Below are 22525 nucleotides of genomic sequence, written 5' to 3' on the forward strand. Positions count from 1 at the left end.
GGAAGACATAATTCTGCAAAAGCTTTGCAGGCAGCTAGGACCTGATTTAAATTCTGAATATAACTTCTGATGTCTTCTAGGTAGTTTAAAGAAGTATTCTTGATGATTTTAGTGGTTCTGAAAATGGGGTGGGTCACAGAAAAACAGCATTCAAAAAGAAATACCTTCAGAAAATACAGAAGTATTAAAAAAAACCCTGTAAAAGTTCATGTAAAAGTAAGTCTGTTCTGAATGGAAGAAGCAGAAATAACTACGAAATTTTTCTCCCTAAAATAAATTCCCCAAGCTCCTTAACAAGACTGGTGACAAAGCAACGTACGAAGCTCTGCTCTACGCTTCACTGCCTATTTTCTCACCCTCAGCTTAAAAATAACAGCACTGTAGCACCTTCTGTTTTCTCATGACGTCTACACACACTTTATGAATAATCTTGAGGGGGAACGCTGTGCTTGATCTCTGATTGGGATTTTCCCGTCTTACCCGGTGTTGACTTAACCCTGCTTCCAAGAAGTCAAGAGTAAAACGCCCATTGATTTCGGGTGCGAGCAGATTTTGACTTTTCAGAAATGCTCAGCCATATGTGTTCTCGTTTTGGAAGTATCATGTGGTTGCATTTGGCCCATGTCGTGTTTTAGTCACTCAGAAAGAACACGCAGAGTTCCAGCCTGTCCTTACCTGCCCTCATGACTGCAAGAGCTGAGGGCCTTGGGGAGGTTTTGAGGGCCAAAGGTTCTGCTGTTGTCCTGTTTTGGGGTTTTGCTTGTTTGTTTGTTTTCCTTCCCAAATTTCAGGAAAACATTTCTATTCTGAGACAAAGGGAACACAAACATTTCTAATATGCTGTGAAATAAATCCGAGGGAGAAAAATGTTTGAACTCAGCCTATATGTTGTATTTGGGAATAAATAGTAACAGCATCTTTATTTTATTCCTCGTGGTATAATGTAGTATTTTAAAGGGGGTAAAAGAGTTTGGAATCAGGAGTTGAAACACTGTTTTAATCTTACTGAAGACCTTTTAAATTTCCTCCATTTAAAAATAAAATGTTATCAGAAGTGACACATCTGTGAAACATTTACTTTTGGCTGATTGGTATTTTCTGAGGGAAAAGCATTTCACTGAAAATTTCTATCAGGCTTTAGGGTTTCTTGGTCTTTAATGTATTTACACCCATCAATATCAAAGGGAGGCTTAGGAAATGCTCTGGGTTTGTGTTATCTTGACTGAGGGCAAGATGAAGGGCTCAGAGTGGAGATGCTGTGGAGCTTTAGGGGGATGAGCCTGCAGGCAGGGATCAGAGCCCGCTGGCCAAGGGGAGTCTCAGCAGCTGTGAATCAGGAGCACAGCCCATTAAACCTGCTGCTCTCCAAGGGTAACAGCCCCTGGCAGAGGGGCTGGCTGAGCAGACCTGTGTCAGCTTCAGCCACCTCCCATCTGTGACCACAGAGCCCTCACTTTCACAAGGTGTTTACACAGCCCAGCTCTTTGCCTAAAATCATGTGAGAAATCTGTGCTAGAGGAAGGACTTCGAACTAATCCTCCCAGGGTCTGAGGTTAATGTCCTTTCCCCTGGATTGTCTTTCCTGGTGCCATCCCTATCCTCCTGTCTGCTTAGTCATCTGTAAGGTAAGCTGAGCGTGGTGGGGAGAGCTCCTCTCCAGCCAAGGGTGTAAGCAAATTAAGAAGACAAATGCAATTAATCTGTGTTTTCTCTCACATTCCTCGTGCTGTGTCCTGCTGTCACCATGTGTTCCCCACTGCAGCCACTGAGGGATTTTCACTGGACATGGCACAGCTTTTGAGCATGTTTCCTGATCTAGATCTGCTGGTTAAAGGATCTGCTGTCCCCCTCACATGATGATGGCACATACCAGCAAGGTTTCCCATGACTTTGTGAAAAAATAATTGCAGTCTTCGTGTCATATGGTTGTTCTGGTTTAAACACGCTGGTCTGAGCAATGTGAGTTGGAAGGGGAGTCAGCCTGTGACTTTGAAACTGTGCAAATCACCCACAAGAAATTTGTCTCAGACATTTTTTATGGTATTTTGGTTGGAGTTCCATGAAAAGTACAAAAAATAACGCTTTGCCTAAAAACAAAGTCCCAAAACAAACAAACCCATAATAAATAAATGCTTGACAAGAGTCATAAAAATCTTAAACTGTGATTTAATATCCTGTCTCTCTTTGTCTTAGTGGAAAAGGTCATATAGATGAAAGACATCTGCTGTTGTATCTCTCTTGGATTTCAGGACAAGACCAAAGTGCTATTCTTGGCTTTTTTTTTCTTTTCCTTTGTGTGTATGAGCAAATTGCCATAAATTCTTTCTATTCAGTTGTGTCAGCTCCTGAAGAGGATGAACAGGTCTGTGGCAAGTGATTTCAGATGGAAAATCCCTTGTGTTTTATTCTTCAGAGACTGGTGCATGCCTGTTGCAGGGCATTCCTAGAGACATTTCCCTGAAATGAGGGAAGGGAAGAGCAAGAGGCTCCAAGCCCCTATTCCTAGGGTTGCTTTCAAGAGCAGGAAGGATATGGAGAGGTAGAAGTCCAGTTTGGAACAGGTCAGAGATAGAACGTGTCTCAGAGGCTGATAGTCAACAAGAGGTGAAAAGAGGACAAAATTGGAAAATAAAATAAGTAGTTAATGGTAGAAATGTTAGAGATGGGCAGAAGACAGAAAGACAAGAAATGTCAGGGTGAAAGTGAGGGGAAACACCTGGTCTGACTTGCTCTTAATTTTTCAATGTTCTTTCCATCATCATGTTTTTATTGAATCTATTTGAAATGCAGTCAGCTCTGGACAGCAGTGCATTTACAGCCCTTGATTGTTCCTGGCAACTTTTCATGTTTTTTCAGTAATACCACCCCATTTTGAAAAATGGGCCTTCCTCAGAAAGCAATTGTGTTGATGAGTGGGAAAACTGTGACCCTCTAAAGCCACAGGGGATGAAATCCTAACCCTTGCTGAAGGCAAAGGCAGCATCCCCAGCGACTGCAGCGGGTTCAGGATGTCACGGGGAGAGCTTTTGGCTGCTGCACCGAGCTGGAAACTCTTGGAGATGGGATCTGTGTTCATGTGTTGCCTCGTACAAAGAGGTCCTGAGTTTGTTGGCCCCCAGGCACTGCAGAAAAGCAAATGCTGAGCTGTCCTGTGAGCAGTGGAAGTAATTAAACATCCGTGCCATTGGATCCTCGGTGTCTGGCAAAGGGTGAGTGTCAGGCTTTTCTCAGCAGATCTTCTTGCTCTCTCCAGCTGCTTGTTCTCTCAGCAGGAGGAAGGTGATGTGCAACCACTGGACAAGTGACCAGCCCTTTGATGGAGGGCATCCACACCTGTGTGTGTTCTCTCTCCAGAGCTGGGCAGCTTAAAACAAATTTAAGAATGCTTTTCCTGCTAGCCCTAGCTTACTTGTGTCTTCTGACAATATCAACTGGAAAACTTTTCAAGAAGAATGGGTCTGGTTTTATTTTTCCTAATTAAAGCTGAGCATTTAAACTGCCTGTGATAATTTCTTTTCCCAGTTGCACATGTGGAGTGTCTCAACACGACTGTAAAAGTCATGCTAATTTATGTGAAGGCAAAATTAATCTTTGAGCTGGAAAAGCTTTCCCTATTTTTGTTTGCAAAATGCTTTTGTGTCTTTAAGTAGAGGGCACTGCTGAAAAGCCAAGGGTTGTGTTGGTTTTATTATTTTTATTTATGTACTTTAAAAGCAACTCAGAAATCTTTTACTTGATAATCTGAAGCCAAGGCAGCAAAGTGCAAATGGCTTTGTCAACTACTAATGTGGAAAATGTGAAACAAAATAACTGCACCTTCTGTTGGGTTTTTTTCCCCCCCAAAATTGTTTTTCTGCTTCTGGGAGATAAACATTTCTTTTTTAATAATTAAGAACATTGCCTTTTTAGGCATAAAATACGAATTTTTTTTTTTTTTTTTTTTTACTCTCACTGTAAGCACTCTTCCACATCTCCCACGTTATACCCCCATGAAAAACTTCCATACCAGGAAGCCTTGGAAAACAGCACTTACTCCAGAAATACTCTGCACTTGCAGTTTTGTGCAGAGGGCACTCCTCAGCTCAGGTCCTTATCTCTCCCTCTCACAAGGGGCTTGTTGAAGGGCTTGCTGGAATTTGTGGTTCCTGATAAAATCAGCTGCAGTTGTAGGTGCTGGGCTTGAGGCTGTTGGGGTTGAGAACTAGTTCTGCTCTTGAAACAGGTTTTAGGGCAATCACAGGCTGCATTTCAAAAAGATTAACTGTAGAAAAGCAGAGAAAATAACTGAAGACCTTAGAAGATTGAAAGTCTAGCATTTACCTTGAAAAAAAATCCCCTGTCTTCATACCTGTAGAGGCTCTTGGATCTTTGCTGGAGACAGAGGGAGGCTGTTAAATCCAGTCAGTCCTTCCATCAAAGGTGGAAAGCACAGCCAGGACAATCCTGCTTCCACCTGCTGCCCTGACACCTGTCCCCTGCTGCTGCTGCTGGGGGTGGCTCTGTGCTGTGCAAGGTGCAGGAATGTCCCCAGGCACCTGGAGAGCCTGTGCCAGGAGCCCTGGCCTCCCTGTCCCCTCTCGTTCCTGCATGTTTTTCCCAGAAGCGCTGTTTTCAGCTGGGGTCCTGTTTGTGTTGTCATTTTAAAACGTGTTTTGGAATGTTAAATTCAGCCGGCTGAAATGGTTTCCTTTTTGCCCCCTTGCTGAGAGGGTTTATAAATATCGAGTTACACAGGAAGCAAATTCTCCTGTTATCAGATTGTTCTGTAGTCACTTTTCTTTTCCTCAAAAGCATAATGGTGAACTTTATCAGTGCTCAGTCCTTTGTTTCCTATTAAACACGAGTGATTAAGATGCTGTTTGGCTCACTGGGAAGAGTTACTGACCTGTTTTGTCTGTAAATGTGTCTTCAAATTAGGAGACACCTGAAGCTGGTAGGAAGTGGGTATTAATTGGGTTCAAGTTCCACGAGCACAGATTGCAGTTTCCCAGTGGGATGTGGTAAATAGCCGTCACCAAGATAATATTAATTACATTATCTCCCAGAATGGTCCCAGGAGGTGCTGAAATAGCACATGGGCCACTTGGGCTTAGATGCTTAGACACGAAGATCAGTGTTTGCTGCTGTGTTGCTCAGCACAGTGCAGAGCGTGTGGCGTCATCACTGGGGCACTTGGATGAGATAAGGAGGCTGGGATTTTCTGCCTAGATGCTTGGGGTTTTTCTCTGATGAGTTTGAAAATCAGAATATTATCTAAAGCAATGGCTGTATTTCTTTTCTCTGCCGTGACACCCGACAAGGAATGATGATAGCAAGACTAAAAAATGGGTTTCATAAAACACCTGAACAGAAAGTGTTTCTTGCCACAGAGATTGTGACTTCCTTGTAAGATCTGTTCAGCTCTAGAGTGACTCCAAGTGCCACACAAGCAGTGCACAGACCTCATTTATCAGAATCACACTCCGTGCAATTGGCTTTATAGCCAGTCATGCTGCTGGCATTGCAGTGCTGTGCTCTGTGCCACCAGCACTGTTACAGGTTATGTGAGCTGCACCCTGACCTCTGCCCTTCCCCAGACTGCAGCTCACAGGCCTTTCCAAAGCCCCTCTCTTAGCTGTGCTCAGCTGGGAGGACAGGGGTCCCGGGGCCTGCAGGGACAGCTGTCTGGTGCCCATGTGAAGGTCAGACCACCCTCACACTGGAAATGCTGAGCCAGATGCCTCCCTTAGCCCTTAGGACCATGTTAAGTCTTTTTAGCCTTTGAGGACCCAGCAGCTTTCCTCCCCAGGTACTGATTAGGGGCAGCATCAAGAAGCAAACAAATGCACTGTTCAATGATGTCTTGTTACTTCTCCATTGGTGATTGAAGTTCAGCAAGCTGGATTCATGTGGGATGGGAGCCTGGCCTTGGAGATTAATGAACTCTGACCTGATAATCAGACTCTTCTGTCTGGGCTAGGAAAACATGGACCTGGTGGTTTGTTAGGGACATGCTGGCAGACACTTAAAGACAGTGATGCTAAAGGCACCATTATAATTAGCTGAGCCAGAGACTGAGCACATAGATTGACTTGAAAACCAGTGTGGCTGTTCTGCAGTCATCATGACCCCTTAGAAAACACTGCTGAAAGAATACTTAGACTTCAGTCGCCTAATTCAGGGTTATGCATCCTTGTTAACAGGTTATATATTACCACTGTTAATTAAAGGTATCAGCATGTCCCCTAATGAGGGGGATTACTTGCCACGTAAGAAGTCACATTATGCTTCTCAAAAACTGACTGGTAGGTTGAGATTGTGTTTTTTAATATTCAGAAAGTGCTTGTTCCTTGTTTGTGAAGCTTAAATTAAACACCAGAGGGGTTCACGTGTATTCAAATGAAGAGGAAAGATGTGCACTACAGTCTCTCTCACAACAGCTCAAAGCTAACACAACCACCTTAAAACAAAGGGAAGCTTTCATCCTTCTTCTTACAGCTACACATGAAAATCTGAATTGCAATGAGATTGAGCAACTGGAAGAAAATAAATAAGTAGACCTCATTCTTCCCTGTGGAAGTTATTTCAATAGAAAAGTATTAGGCAGCTTCAGAAAATGTCAGTAACTGGGTGAAAGTGGTCCCCGTGTATTTCCCAGTTTCCTTACTCCTCCCATGATGACAATTTCCACCAAGAGATGCGTTGTTGAACCAGGGTTGTGCAGGACAATGAAAGAGGGACATTTTCTGGAGAGGGAAGATTTACAGAGTTTTTTTGCATTTTTTAATATATGCTGGTAATTTTTTTTCTCGTTGCTCTCTATTTTTCCTCAAAATGACAGGAAACAAGCGCAGGCTGATTTTTATGGTGCAATTCGCATTCCTCCAATATTTTTTTTTTAATGCTTGTATATTCAAATCTCTAGATCTGACTTTTTTTATTAAATACAAGCAAGCAATGTTTCTTTCCAAAGGGAGCAGGGTAATCTGTGTCTGCTCGACTGGGCCCAGAAGGTTCTGGTTTGTGCTGGAGTCAGCAGCAGTTTCCTGCAGTGACTTCGTTTGACCTGCGCTGCTCTGACGGGCTGGGGCTGGCAACAATCTCAGCCTCAGCCTTCAAAACATTCCTTTGTAGCCAAGAGTGCTTCTGCTTTCTCTGAAATATCTGGTGTCAGTTTTAACAAGAGGGGAAACAGACGTTCGTCACCATTAATTCACTGGACAATTAAGCCTCTGATCTCTGACCCCCTGCCATTATTGGCTTTCAGAGCCAGGGTAAAGACCCCACAGATATCTGTTCTCTGTCATTCCCTGCGAGCTGTCCTGGTATTTTATTTACTCAAAGGCTTAGCTCTTGCCTACCACCAGCCAAATGTATATGCTTTGTAATAAAAATTACTAATAAGCTGTCCCAGGCAGCGACATTAATCTCTGAGTGATGGTAACAGCAAGCAAAGGGAGCAGCTGGCTGTCAGGAAAGCATGTGAGAGGGAATCATACATTTATTTAGATTTATGTACATATTAGAAGTGCCTATCCCTGGCTGCAGCTGCTTTTGATGCTTTGGGCTACCTTGGGCATCCAGACCAGAGGCAGGGGCTTTCCACTGGGAGGTGTGGGATTGCTGCATGGGGCTGTTTATTCTTCTTGCTTCATCTTCCAGGCTATGACAGTACTTAGCTTTTGGTCTCTCCTGGAGTCCCTGGTGGCAGGATCTTTGCTGCCACGCTGCTCTCAGGGTGGGGCTGGTGGCCCAAATCAATACCTTGTTTTAGCTGTGGCCCCAGGGCTGCAGTGAGAGGCAGTGGAAGTGCAGGACTGTGTGAGCCATGAGGAAATAGTTAATCCATGGCTGGCACAGAGCTCTGTTTTGTGTTTATTAAGACAGCCGGGTGGGTGGGTGGGAGAGGCAGCCGAGCTGGGCCAGCTGCTTGCATCATCTGACGCTTACACCATGCAACCTTCAAGCCTCATTTTTCAGTCACTGCTTTTGAAGCACTTCATTAGCTAATCAGAGGAACCCTCTGCCTTCGCTCTGCAAGTTCCCTTGTTTTTTGTCTTCCACCATCTAATTTTTTTCTTTTTTTTTCTTTTTTTTTTTTTTTTTTAGTTCTGCTTTTTGTATTGAGTCCTTCAACTGGTAGCTATAGTAACACCCCTGAATGAGTGACTGTAGTACACTTCTGCAGCCCACTCCCCTCAGGAAAGCTGTGCCAGGCTGTCACACACCTGCAGTGCCTTGGCACCCCCTCTTGTAGGGTTTTCTCCAGACAGCAGGGACAGTCTTAGCTTGGGAGCCAGCTCCATCCTGCTCTCTATTTGCAGCTGCAGCCCACAGTATATTGTGGCAGAAGGAATGAGTCACTGGCAGAACAATCTGTTGCATCAGATAATCACAGATTACCTCCATTAACCCAAATCCCTTCTGTAACCTTTTACAATAATGATCCCAAAAGCTGACGCATACAATACTGTTACCATCACGTCTTGGGCTGTCAGTGGTTTATAAAAAGGATGTTTTCTGTGGTTTCAGAGGAGATCTAGCAGCACCATGCACAGAAAGCAGCTGTTGGTACCTTGGACAAGATGATGGGGACAAAGCCAGGCTTTGTAGCTAGGGGAGTGGGAGGTCTCTCCTAAAGCTGGCCATGTCCTTTTGCATTGTCCTGTGCACCCTCTTACAGCTTTCCCTGGTGTCCACATGGAATCTCCTTCCTCCAAATCAATGCTTGTGCCCACACCTCTTCCCCTCTGCCAGTCACTCACTGCAAATGGCAAATGCTCATTGTAACCAGGCATTTCAGGGGGGGGTCACCCTCTCTCCACATTGCCCCTATGGCATGTCTGAAGGCTTCTCATGTATCTAGGGTTTAATTTATGTTTTAGGAATATGTCTGAGAAATTAGTGTGTTGCTTGACCATGGGGAGCAAGGACAATTGTAGTTATCTGCTTTTATGGTGAAGAGAAAACGTGTCTGATCCTGATCCCAAATAGAACATGACCTAATATGAGCCATGTTGTGATGCTGTACTTTTTTTCCTGGATGACTCTGGAAGCAAAAGGTGTCACAGAAGGGAAATTCCCCTAAAAAAATTCTGGCACTACAGCCCAGACACATGTACTAAGGAGGTTCCCAACCTAATTTTCACCATTTTTAACATGTGGATTTCTGGGTTCTTGTAAGGACATCTCAAAGCTTTACCAATTCTACCACTTTGGTGGAATTGATTAATCAGCCAGGCCTAATAAAACAAGCTATTGTTTTAGTCTCAAGTTATTAATTTTTCATTATGTTTACAAAAATATTTTCTTTAGTCTTGTTGGTAAGTTTATTTAGGTGAGGGTAAAAAAACAGAATAGAACATAATTCTCGGAGCTTGGCTATAGACTGCTGATAGGAACACTTGAATTCTCACCTCCCCTCCAGCTGGATCTCCTCCCCACAGTTCAGAAATACTCCTTGTAAGACTCAAATGTCAGGAACACAGAGGCTAAGTTATTTTTTAAGATACTGCAGAACTATTTGCAGGAGAAGAAGCCTACACAGTTCTTTGACAGGGACAGACAGAACCCACATAATTTCCTGCTCAGGGCTGGGTTTTCTGCATGTTCTCCCTCTGGAAGTGGCATCATATTTTTCAGGAGAGCTGAGCCCCTTGTATTTGCCTGTACCAGGGCCAGGTTTCCTTGCAATCCTCCTGCTTGTCTCGTGCTGCACATTGTGATGTCTTGCTAAACATCAGAACTGCACGTTAGGGATCAGCAAATCAGCAGAGCTTTTTAGGTTTCCACTCACTTACCTCAGTGTCTGACTAGGACCCAGGAGTCCCTGTAAGGTGTTTTGGGTTTAGGGGCCAGCCCTGAGAGCGTCTGGGCTGTTTGAGGATCACAGCTGTATCCAGGAGCACTACACATCCTCCTGGGCAGTCTCTGTGGGCAATGCATGGACTGTGGATGAGGGATGAGTTCAGACTCATAGAATATCCTGAGTTACAAGGCACCCACTAAGATCATCATCCTGACCATGCACAGGACCACCCCACGTTGCATTTGCAGGTTTGGGTTTGGAGGCATGGGTTGGTAGCTTGCATGCAAGTTGCTAAACAGGGTAATAAATATATAGAACAGGTCATAAGTTTAAAAGCCATTGCTTAAAGAGGAGTTCCTTCCTGGAAAGATGTTATCAAGCCCTATTCAAGAGGAATTTCTGGGGCAGGGATTTGCATTCTTCCTTTGGAAGAATGGGAAGGAGGTCTCTTACAGTCAGTGTAACTCACAGCTGTGCAAATTAACTGGAGGGAATTGGTAAGAAATGTGGGAATTTAGAGTCACTCAAACATTCAGCTATGGGGAGACCACGTTCCTTATTTAATTCTTGTGTACTTCAGAGCATGTGACAGTTGAGAACATTTCTGACAAAGGAATCTTCCTTTCAGAGAATGAAGTTTTGTCAAAAATTAAAGGGTTTGCAGGAAAGTGTCTGCTTAAAAGAAAAGATGATTTGCTTTTTCTACCTTCTTATTGACAATATAGAAACATCATCTTAACAAAGTAAAGAATGTCAATTTACCATACCCATTTGGTTGCAGTGATATCTTAGCACTCTATTTGATATGTTCTATGATAATGTTTTGACGTTAGAGAACTGAGATGACTCAAATGTTATCACAGTGAAATGGTTTCATGTCTTTACATCAGAATTTTGTAGAACTTTGAAACACTGTCTCAGCTGCAGTTGGGAGGAAAGGTCCACTGAGAGATTTAATATTTTCAGCAGGGTGATAACCTTGAATCTCAACAACTCTGTTCAATAGCTTGGTCTCCCATAGTAATCATTGATACAGAGGTGTTACAGGGTTTTTTTATGTTATCCACACTATTGATGAAGAAAACCTCTCAACAGTCCCCAAACAGTCCCCCAGATATGTTGAATCAGCCAATACATGGTAGTGCATTCTAAACCCAACAAAAATGCCTGGGTTTGTGCCAGTAGCCTTGTTTACTTTGAGGTCAAGAATAGGAAATTGAAATTTTGGGCTCTTCTCAATTTTACTGTTTTAGATTATAGCTGGCTTTATTCTTGTAAGATTTACTGTTTGTTTGGTTTTTAATAGATTGTAAATCTTCCATAGAATTTGTATCTTTTGGATGATTTTTGTTCGTGGTATAAAAGCCAACAATCTCTTTTTGCTCATTTATCAGCTGCACATAAACACAATGCAGTTAAATACAAGGTATAAAAGAGAGATACCATAATAGACCAACTATAGGTGCTTATGTTGGGGAAATTAAACTGCATCCAGGGAAATTTGTGACCAAGCAACTCTCTGTTAGCATAGCAGTGAAATGTAAACCCAGTATATGTGAACTGACCCACAAAACCCAAAGAAAACCTGTTCAAATAATCTCAAACATGCATTAAAAGTATCCAGTGGAGGATGCAGGCAGAGTTGTGTGGAGAATGCCACAAACTGGGATGCCTACTTAAGACTTAGAGAAGAAATTAAAGGCTTGATTTTTAAGTTTAGTCAAGTCCTTTCAATGTGCTCTGACCAGGCATGAAGGTAGCTTGTGCAAAGACTCCTTTATATTCCTAGGGCAGTAACAAAATGGCCTTGACATATGATGGTTAAGCCCTGAGGTTCAGTCTTCAAAGACTAATCCCTTAGCTTTCTCTGTCCCTTCAGGGCAGTTGATGTTACTATAGCATATTATTATTACAATTAACATAAAAAATGTGTTGGTAAAGTCACGTCTCAGCCTCTTATCAGTATTTGCAGTATTACCTGACCTCTTCTTTAAATCATAGGCAGATATTCCTGCAGTACATGTTTATCAACACTGGCTTCTGTGAGCCAAGGTTAATAGTACTTTAGAAGCCAGTTGTATACAAAATATTTTGCCCTCAGATTGCAAAGCCAGCCTGACTCTGCTTGTGCTTTTGCTTGTGAATTTCCCATCAGTGTGGCTCTGGATGAAGCACATCTGCTCTTCATTCCCAAAAAGCAGTGAGGTGTTTTACACAGTGGCCGTCAGGCTTAAGCACTTGTAGCAGCATTGTGAGCAAATGTGCTGTGGCAGCAGGGGAGGTGGGCACAAAACCCTCACCGTGGTCTGTGACTCTCCAGAGCCGCGCTCATCAGAAAAAGCTGTGGGAGACAAAACCAGATCAGCGTCGATAAGAGGAGCTGTGTAACACAATTCTCTTCTGGGGGCTTGCAGTGGACTTTTTATTGCATCTGATAAAAGAGAGCCTCTGGAGACAGGCTTGCAGAGGCACTGCACCCCGTGGTGGACACCCAGCTGCTCTCAGAAATCCAGCCCTCATCCTCATGGCATTTTCCTTGGGCTGGCGGGAGGGGATTCATAAAGAGGTTCCTGATGGTCTTGTAAGTGCTTGTTTTAAACACAGGTTAAATCAGGAGTATCACCTAAGATCTTTTCGGAATAAACCAGGGTTCCTGGGGTTTTTTTCTGCTTTCCCAGAGGAGAGAGGCAGGATGAAGGGCAGAGAGCAAGCAGTCTTTTATTCTTTAAAAACAAGCTGGTTTTATTTGCTAGTACATCTGAGTGTGGGTGGAACTAATGGGAAAGAAGAATAGTGAACCTGGGAGAACTTCCACATGAAACAGGTCTAATAAGGGTGAAACTGTTTGCCTTAGAGGCTGAATGTATTAGACATGAAAAATTCCTAGGGGAAAATGATGGGCTGGTAAGTTTTATTCATGCTGTCTCATTAGGACAAGGCGCTCTAGGAAAACAAGATTAAAATTAGTATTCTTTTCCTTCACAAATACACAGCTAATCTTTGGTATTCACACCCACATGAGACATGAGGGCATTCAACAGTGCAAGGTGTTAACCAGGATCATAAGAACAGCCTGATTCTAAGTAGCACAGATGCTAAAAAAGGAGAAGAAATTGTTTGGAAGCCATACACCTTCATGTTTTGTTAGCCATATGTAATTAACAGAATATGGAACAAATTTAATGTTTTTCAAATACTTCAGAAGCAGCTTTCCAAGATCTTCCTGTGAAGCTGCCTGCAGTCCATCCTATACTGGCCAGACCTTACTCTAATATGGCAATTCCATATAGAACACATAGCTTCAAACACCTCCCTGGGACAGAGGAGAGAAAGGGTGGCAAGAGGAAGAAGAGAAGAAAACATGAACATCTTGTGGGTGGAAACAGGACACTAACCATGATTTTTCTGACTTTTAATATTTTCGGAGTTTGTTTCACTGCTTTCACTGTGTAATCAAGCCTTGCATGCTGAGGCCACAGAGCTCTCTACTGTTGTTGGGAAGAGCTTGGGTGACAACCCAGGTGGTGAAGTGGAAGATAGAAGCTGTAGTCATCCTCCAGTGATCTGTGGATTAACTAGATTGCAATAAATACAGTTGGATGGAATACGTGGCTGTCTTGGATTAGCCAGGCCTGGCAGCATGGGATGTGCTCCTGTCCTATCAGCTTGGGCAAGAACAGAGCAGCAGTAGGAAGCCAGTTTATCCGTCCTTAAAATCCACCTTGCGTGGTGGCATGAGGCACAAATGGAACATGCTACGAGCATGGTGCTGGAATAAATTAATCCAACAATATGCTTTACTCTGTAAATAATCTTCAAACATCTGAGCAAGAGCATGGCTTGATGCTGTCTTTAGCAGAATTAAGAGACTCAAAGCCTTGGCTTCTTCAGCTTCATCTTCAACTCCATCCTCTGTCTCTGATTTCTCATTTAATTTTGGGCAAGCCGCTTAATATCTCACTGGTTTAATAATATGTAGGTGTTTTCCTGTCTCCACTTGGTGTTAGGAAATTAAGTATATCCTGAATAATGGAGGGGAATAAAAGGTAGGCACTTTAAGCTAAGGGTAGCTCCTGCTGGCAGATGTTTTACATGTGTGCCTCTGGTTATGTCTCTCTCCTCACAGGCAGAGATCAGAGCTAGATTTGCCATGCAGCATCACGAGATGATGTGAAAAATGCCATGTATTTTTCAGTAGGTAGGATGTAGAGCAAATGCTTCTGTTTCCTTCAGGACTGGTTGACATGTTATAGAATTAGCTTCACCCCTCAGTTTGCAAATGCTGAGTAGTTTAGTGCAGGCAAGGCAGCAGGGCTGAGCTTTCGTGCTGCTGCTGGCAGCTCACCTTTGGTTGTCAGCAGCAAAGCAAAATTTTAAAGTAGTCAGACCCTCCAATACCACATGATGGAACTTACATGTCAAACATGGCATGTCTGTCAAGTCCTGCCCTGAGAACTGCCTTGAAGAATGCAAATTCTGCAGACTAGAGGGTGCAAAGGCAGTGATCGAGGCAACGTGTGAAAAGCTTCCCTCTACAACCTGCACCGTGACCCATTCAGAGAATCCTCCCCCTTTAGCTTTTAGCTCTGCTAGACAATTTACTGTGTCTCAGCTGCCTCACTGCATTATGTCCTTCAAACCCCCCCAGAATTAACGTTTGGAGCCAGCAAACACTGCTGGCTCCACAAGAAAAGCTGGGAGCGGAAAGGTCAGGTCGATTAAAGCACTTGATCAGAATCTTTAACATAAAGACGTCACAAGCAAAGCAGGAACGCTGCTTCACACTCAGCTAAGAGCAAATGATTCATCAGGCAGGGCTGCTTATTTTTGGAGGATAGCCACAAAAGAGAAGGGAACATGCTGGCTGTATTGATCACGGTTGTAACGGGGGACCGCAGAGCCCTTCCCTAGTTTTGATGGAAATTTAATGTCGGGAATACATCATCCCATGTAAATACATCAATACATATTTTACATTGAATGGATTTTAAAGATGTTCTGGCCCCGCTTGGCAGAATCATATCACCTCTGCACAAATCTCAGAGCTGTCATTTAGAGCAAAGGGCTATTCTGCAGTGTTCTGTGTTGCTTGATGCTGCTAAAGATGGAGACTTTTTGGGAGGACTTCTGTCAAGGTGGCTGGAGAAGCAGGTGTGCTCTGGAATCTCCAGTGCTTGTGCCTACAGGGTAGACCTTCAGTGGGTGAAGATGTACCAGTGTTGAGCAGATTCAGCCTAAAGGATGGTTTCATCTGGCTGACCCCCACTGCCTGCTGTGTCCAGAAGTGTTTGGAAATACTGCTGGAGCAGGCACTGCTGCCCAGGCAGCTGCACATCCCTTGAGCAGAGAGCTCCTGCTTGCCCCAGGCAGCATCTCTGTCTTGAAATGAGGGGCACATGAGGTTTAGGTTTGGTATCAGGAAAAGGTTTTTCACCCAGCAGGTGGCTGAGCACTGGAACAGGCTCCCCAGGGAAGGGCTCACAGCACCAAACCTGTCTTGAGTTCAAAAAACATTTGGACAGCACTCTCAGGCACAGGTGTGTTTCTTGAGGTGGCCTGTGCAGGGCCAGGAGTTGGACTTTGAGATCTTGATGGGTCCTTTCCAACTCAGTATATTGCAGGATTCTGTGATTCTGAGATAAATGAGTGTGAGGAAAAACAAAGAGAAGAAAAGTTCAGGGAAGAATGGTTCAGAGAAGAAAATGCAGCCATAAAGAATGACTGGAGGAGAGAAGGAAGCAGGAATTCCTGGTGGAAGGATCATTTTCCCAGAGTAGAGAGGGAGAGTGCAGGGAGAGAAGTGTGAGTACAGTGTGATGAGGCATAAGGGCAGGAGCACAAAGGAAAATGCCCCTGGAAGAGAAGGAAAAGAGGAGCAAGTGGAGGTGGCAGCCTGGCATGCAGGAGCCACTGCAGGATGGCAGGAGTGGGCTTTTGGGGACAAGAAAACCAATGCAGACCCCTAGGGTTGCTGGATCCAAGCCTTTGTGGCCACTGGCAGCCAGAGCAGAGCCATCTGGGAACAGATGTGCTCCAGAAGTTGGTGAACAGATGATCACAGTGCTCACCCCAGCCCACAAAATGCTTAAAGCACTTTGTACTTCACCTAAGGCCCTTGGCATGCAAGACCAAGAGAGCAAGACAAGCTCTCTGATGATGTGGGCAGAGGGATGGGGGAGGAAATTACTTCAGCAGCAGTGGCTGGGATGCACTGGAGGGGGGGCTTGAGGCAGAATTCATGACAGACCCAAGGGGTATGTCTGTGTTGCAGAATACTGTGTGGTGGGGAGGGAGTCACAGCTGTCTGTGCTCTCCTGCAGTCTCATTCCTGGAAAGGACACCAGGGCTGTGCTCCTGAAAGTCCAAACAAGCTGGTTCCTGCATGGCCAGTGCAGATATCTCAGCTACATTACATACTGCAGAAACACAATCAGCTCCTGTCAATAAGAAGTTTAAAATAATTCAAGGCAGACTCTATGATGGCAAAACCATTGGCTATCAAAAGCAAAGGAATAAAAGGTGAGATTCAAAAGCTCTCCTGTGCCAAAGGTGGCATTGTGTGATCAGAAATGCCCCACAGAGAGCAATACTTGTGATTTTTTTCTACAAGGCTCTTGTTTTCTCTCTGGTGGTCTGCTACTTCTTGAGTCAGTGCTCTCCTAATTTAGCCTGTAATGTCATGCAGGACCCAAGACACTCTCAGTCTGCAATTGTGACTCTACCAACCCCTCTACAGAATTAACTCAGCTCAGAATTAGTCATTCAGCATGCCAGTGCATGCAAAATAGACTCAAGTGGATCAGGTTTTGTGTGCAGGGACTGAATTGCAGTAAATCCAGGGACTCGGAGAATCCCAGTCTGCATCTGGGCTCTCATGTCCAGGGGGATGCTCCTCCTCCACTGGCTGCACAGCCTCTCCAAGCAGAACAGAAAGAAGAACCAATAAGTGATTTTTTTCCTCTTGAAGCCATTAATTTTCTCCTTCAGTTCTGCTTTGGAAGCAGCAGTGACCAGAGCATGTAAGAGCAGCAGTAGTGCCATGTTGGCAGGATATGTAATGTGAGGGTGGGAGGGGATGGCAGGAATTCAATTTGAATTTTTCAGTTTTTCATCACTTTTTTGGGATAGAATCAAGGCTTGTCCCAAAACCAGAAGGGGGATATCTGTGTTGAAAAGGTGTGAACTGTAATTTTACAGATTGTTTTACTTGTGTGAAGTGGCTCTTGGTTGGGAAGAGGTGATGCTGGAGGTAGCACTGTCATCTCAGCTGGACCTGGTGGGCAACAAGCCCACTAACTTTTATTGAGCTGATCTTCTGCCAGATGCCATCTCCTTGGTCTGTTTTGAGTTGAAACAAGTTGAAATTTGATCTGTATCATAGAATTATAGAATGGTTTGGCTTAGAAGGGACCTTAAACTCATTTAGTTGCACCCCCCTGCCATGGGCAGGGATATCTTTTGCTAGACCAGATTGCTGAGAGCCCCATTCAGCCTTTCCTTGAACACTTCCAGGGATCTGCTTGTGCATCAATCCTCAGCTTTAATTATTAATGGTATCCATAAGAATTGTGGCTGGGCAGGTAAACTCCAGGTGGAACTATGTCCCCAAAGCAATCTAATCCTGATTTTTCTCTCTCTGCAGGGGGTGGAGGGAAACGCAAAGGCAAAAGCAAAAAGTGGAAGGAAATCCTGAAATTCCCTCACATTAGCCAGTGTGAAGATCTCCGAAGAACAATAGGTAAGAGCTTCTCCCTTCTTTGGAAGCACGGCATGAATAAAACATTCTATCAGAACTGGCTCATTAGAATGGCATTAAAGGCACTCATTATTACAGGGAGTCAGTTTACAGGTGGGCGTGCAATGCACCTTCCTCCCGTGGTGCTGCCTTGCAAACTCAGCATTTTCTGTTCCTAAAAGGGTTTGTGGACCAGGCAGGAGAGGCTGGAATGCTGCACTTGCAGGGCAGGGCATGGGGCTGGCAACATCCAGGCCCTTTGTTTTCCATACACAGGTTCCAGGACCCAAAGGGGTTTCACAGCTGGGCAATACCTGGCGTGTGGGACAGGGGCTCTCACTCTGTGTGAGAGCTGTAAAACAGTGTGGCTGTAAAAACACATTCAGAAAGGAATCCCCTCATCACATCCTGCATTCCTTCTAGTAAGTATCTCCCTATCTGGGAGGAAATGAGCCTTGCTGCCTGTAGTTGAATTTAGTATTAATTATAGTGTGGATAAGATGTTTGGAGCAGCAGCCAGGCTTCTGCCAGCTCAGCAGCACCATTCCCTACTCAACTTTATGGAGGTTTTTTACAGGACATGTAAAAAAACGTATTCTAACTTAATTTGTTTTATTCATGTGGGCCAAATGCTGCAGATTTGGCAGGGAGCTTGCAGTGTCCATTTCCATAGCACTGCATTTCTCCTGCTCACACATGCCAAATTTCAGCATTCTTTTGACTGCTGCCTTGGCAGACAAGGCTAGTAGCTATCTCCTTCTGCATTCTCCCCTGGAAAGCCCAGGATTACTGGTCTCACCACAAGAGGTTAACTTCAGCATTTGAGGCTTCTTTTCTCCCCTACGCATAAAATCCAGCCACTGGCAAGAAATGAATGAAAGGCAAGAATCTGTAACAACTGAGATAACGGGCAGCATAATTTGTCTAACTTGGGTGAACTCCTGGGGTCTGAGTGACAGTGCCCTGGCACTATTTACAGTAGAAATCCACAGCATGTTTATGCAGAGAAAATATGTGGAATGTTTTGAAGACTCTTTTCATGGTCTCCCCCAGGAAAATTTTCTTCCTTAGCCTTCTGTTGTAGCTAAAAGGAGGTAAAGAGAAGAGGGGAGGCAGGAGAATAGAGGGTAGGCTTTCCCCTGTTGACAAACATACAAAGCCTGAGCAATTTCTGAAGGTACAGAACCTGCTGGAAGCAAACCTGACTTAATATATTGTAATTTGCAAAGGGAATTCTCCCCATTGTTCTGTCAGCCTTGGTTTCCAAAGGGGAAAATGGCTCCAGATAAAATGCTCTCTCTTTACAAAGGTGTACTATCCTACAATGAGCAGTCTTAAAAATAATTAAGTCTACCAATTATTTCTGTTTCTGAAATGCTACTTCTGGCATTTTTTGTGTGTGCCAGCTTCACCCTAATGTAATTTATTTTGCATTTTTTGGTGTATGATTTGGGGGTGTAACCAGGTAAGAGCTGTTGTGGGATCTCTGGGCAGATTTGGTTTCAGTCACTACAGTGATTACCTGTTAGCTGGGAATTCTAGCAACTGCCTTTTCCACAGTGGGAAATAAGGTCCAAACCCTGGTTCTGTAACTCTGCTTTTTATTGAGTTGAGCTGGATGTGATTGCACAAGGAATAAGGCACTGCTCAGCCTGAATAATGTTACCTGTCCTTGCTGGCCCTGCCATTTTCAGTGAATCTCTGAAGTTGAAACATCCCAGAGAAACAGTAGTCTGAACTTCTCCAGGCTGATGCAGGGTGTCTGACACATCTTGGGTGGGTGGGTCTATGGCATTAAGTCCTTTTCATGTGTGTGCTCCGGGGGGATCCATTGCAGATCCCTTGCCTGGGCTCTGTGCTCCCTGGAACAAGTACTGCTCACTGCAGTCTGGCCTTAAAGGGCTTCTGTTCCTGCCTCTGCTGAGGAAGAACAATTTCCCTGGCTTTAACCCTTCTTCATTTGTTATTTTCTGCAAGTCCTTTAAAAGGATCTCAGGATTTCAGGCCAGTGTCTGCACAGGGAATGTACTGAAACATTTTTCCTGGCCCTTCAGCTGCCCTGGGACTTGCAGGGATTCAATGTCTTGGGGTGTCTGCACATCAGCCCTTACCCTAACAATATCTTAACTTTCTAGTTCAGAAATAGAGAGCCCAGAAAGGCTTTTCCCTGCAAGGCCATGTTGGATGGGGCTTTTAGTGAAAGATCTTTTGAACTAGATGATCTTTCCAACCTTCCAACCCAAACCATGGTTCTAAACTTTATACAATTCAATTTGTTTAGAGATCAGGACAAATACAGGCAGGTTCTTCTCGTCACAGACCTCTTTGCTGCCTGTCCTCCTCCCAGCATTTTCCATCAGACAGAGTCTTGCCACTTAGGTAAAAAAAAAAAAAAAAAAATCACAGCAAGTCATAGAGGGTTGGATGAGCTGGAGCACTGGGCTGTTGAGGTTTTGTTGTATTCCTCTCTTCTGGATGCTTCCCAAGAGCCTCCAGGGAAAGGCTGGAGGCAGGAATGGGATGGACTTTTTGATTTAGAGCAGTCATGGACTGCACAGCTTAGTTTAGTGTAGCCATAAGCAACAGATGGAAAATGCTGCTGTTGAAATCGTGGCAGTACAGCCTACATGTGTGTGTAGATGCCCACATCTTGGTGTAAAAACGTGTGTGCTTTTGCACCCCGCTAAGATGTACTGAAAAGAGTCTGTGTCTTAAAAAAAATAGTGTAGTGTGAAAAGAAATCTGTGAAAAACAGGAAGGCTGAAATAAACCAAGGGTCTGCGACCTGTGTTGACACAATTATGAGTCAGTTCATACCTTTTGGTTACCTCTGTGTTTACAGGAGACTCTGTGTTTGACTATCCATCATCTGGTGTCTCACTGAAAGACTTGCTTAGTAAAGCCCTTTTTTTCCCCTCCTTCTTGTGCACAGAAATAAAAATCAAAACACCCGAGAGAAACACTGCTTTTTGATAAATAAACAAACACTGGAAACGTCTTTATTAAAAGTGCCATTTAGCCAAGGAGCTATTTTTTTGGACTGGACTTAAAAGCAACTTCTTTTCTCCTTTCTTTTTTGTCCAAAGTACGCAACACCTTTTGCAGGGAAATTCAGTGGCCTTCATTGTGTGCTAATTAAATAAGCAAGGGAAGCAGGGATGCTGCACTTTACTGGGCTCTGAGAGAGGCTTGTATACTATGAATGGCTAATGCATGTTTCCATTTGCAGCCCTCTTCCTGGCTGTATTTAATTGTATTAAAACAGCCAGCCTTGCCAGGTTGGAAGATTTCCATATTGGCACCAGAGGCCCAGTCAATCGATAAAAACTGATTTTTGAGGCACAGCTACCATGACTCATGTGATGGATGCTGCTGTAGATGGGGTTCTGCTATCTTTAAAACTCACAGATGACAGCTTAGCAAAAGAGAGATGTTTCAAGGGAAGAGAAAAAAAATACCAAGGAACAGCTTTAAAAGTTCCTGCATTTGACATGACATGAAGAGATGCCAAAAGTTAGAGATATCCACTGGTTTAAAGGCCTTCAGTAAACAAAAATATAAGAAAAAGTTGCAATTTGAAAGGCCAGAGTGTCTTTTTGATGATAAAAGATTCTGGATGTCTGTAAATATTTCTGAATGACGCAAAAGGTTCTGTTGGTTAAAAGTGTGGAATTTTTATTTATTTTGCTCAGACCCATTCTGTGCTTTTTTCTTGCATAAAAAAACTGCCTGGGTGAAAGAGTTGATTATTCTGATCTTTGGCAAATTTTCATTCACAACTGTCCAAATGCTATATAATAAATCAAGACTTTTTTACCCCATAGATTGAACCCTGTGGGGAAACTGTCACAGAATGTGTCTGTGTTTGTTGCATAGAGTGATTTGCTGCATTATTGCAGAAAACTTTTAACTCCTATGGTAAAGCAGTTTCTGGTTGTGCATGATGCTCGGGTAGAAGAGAATGCTGAGGATTTATCTTGTTAAATATTTTTATTCAGTGAGATTTCACAGTCAGAAAGATCAGTCCCATTAATACTAATTTGCCCATTCTTGGTTAAAAAAAAGTTAAAAATCTTTCCTTTGCCATTTAACCTCATACATGGCATTTGCCTCCCATTTACCCAGGGTGAAAGTTGCTTGAGCTTCCAATTTTGGCACATTCTTTTCCATGCTGTTAAAAATACACTTCTGTGTGAGAAACACTTTGTAGAGCTGGTGAGCACAGTAAGTGGGACAAAATCGAAGCCACAGAGTTCACATGCTCGCTTTTTACAAAAGCTGGCTCTTTTCTCCCCCCACCACTCTCTTGGGTATTGTACTTTTTCAGACATGATCAAGACCTTCACCTACACGATTTTTTTTTCCCCCAGTCACTTTGCAGTTTATCTGCCTGGAGGCACAGTTGGCAGTGCAGGCTCTGCAGTGATGCTTCAGATGCTTTGAGTATCTGTGGAGCTCCCTGGAAATGCTTTGCAGCCTGCACTGAGCTCCATCCTGTGGCAGAAAGCCTCCTGCTGTACCCCTGGTGTCTCACTCAGGGGTGGCTTGGACCTCTCTCTCTGCTGCACGGTGCTGGGAGGGAATTCCCACCTTCATCATCTTTCATGAATTCCCACCAGCCATTCTCAGCTTTCCTGACTCCAGGGATTTTCCAGCACTGCAGAGAGAGAAACTCATGGGCGAGGAGCCTTGCAAAAGCCAAGTGTGAATTCCCAGGCTTGCTGGGGAGGGAAGGTGTCCCTGAGAGACAGAGTGGCAGCATGGCCTGTCACAGTTCATTGTGGGGGAGCTGTGTGGCACCCTGCCCTTCTTCACTGGGAAGGGCATCACCCCAGGGGCTGTATCCCCCAGGGGATGGAGATGTAGGCAGGGAAATGCACTCCATGTGCAGATCCCAGAGCCTGAGGCCACGTGCTGGTGTCACTTATAAAGCTCAGGCACTGGAATGGGGAAGGAGAAGGCATCAAAGCCCGGTCTGATCAAAAACACAAAGAAGCAGCCAG

General features: G+C 44.1%; 1 protein-coding gene across 1 annotated transcript in view; it reads left to right on the forward strand.

Annotated features, from left to right (window-relative positions):
* The window catches only part of GRK5 (G protein-coupled receptor kinase 5), a 155785-nt gene that overhangs the window by 44243 nt on the left and 89017 nt on the right, over positions 1-22525 (forward strand). Inside the window, exon 2 of the mRNA XM_064431455.1 lies at positions 17430-17525. Coding sequence (XP_064287525.1) covers positions 17430-17525 — 96 coding nt within the window. The remainder of the gene's footprint in view (positions 1-17429; positions 17526-22525) is intronic.

Source organism: Passer domesticus, chromosome 8, assembly GCF_036417665.1.
Source record: "Passer domesticus isolate bPasDom1 chromosome 8, bPasDom1.hap1, whole genome shotgun sequence".
Taxonomy (NCBI): Eukaryota; Metazoa; Chordata; class Aves; order Passeriformes; family Passeridae; genus Passer; species Passer domesticus.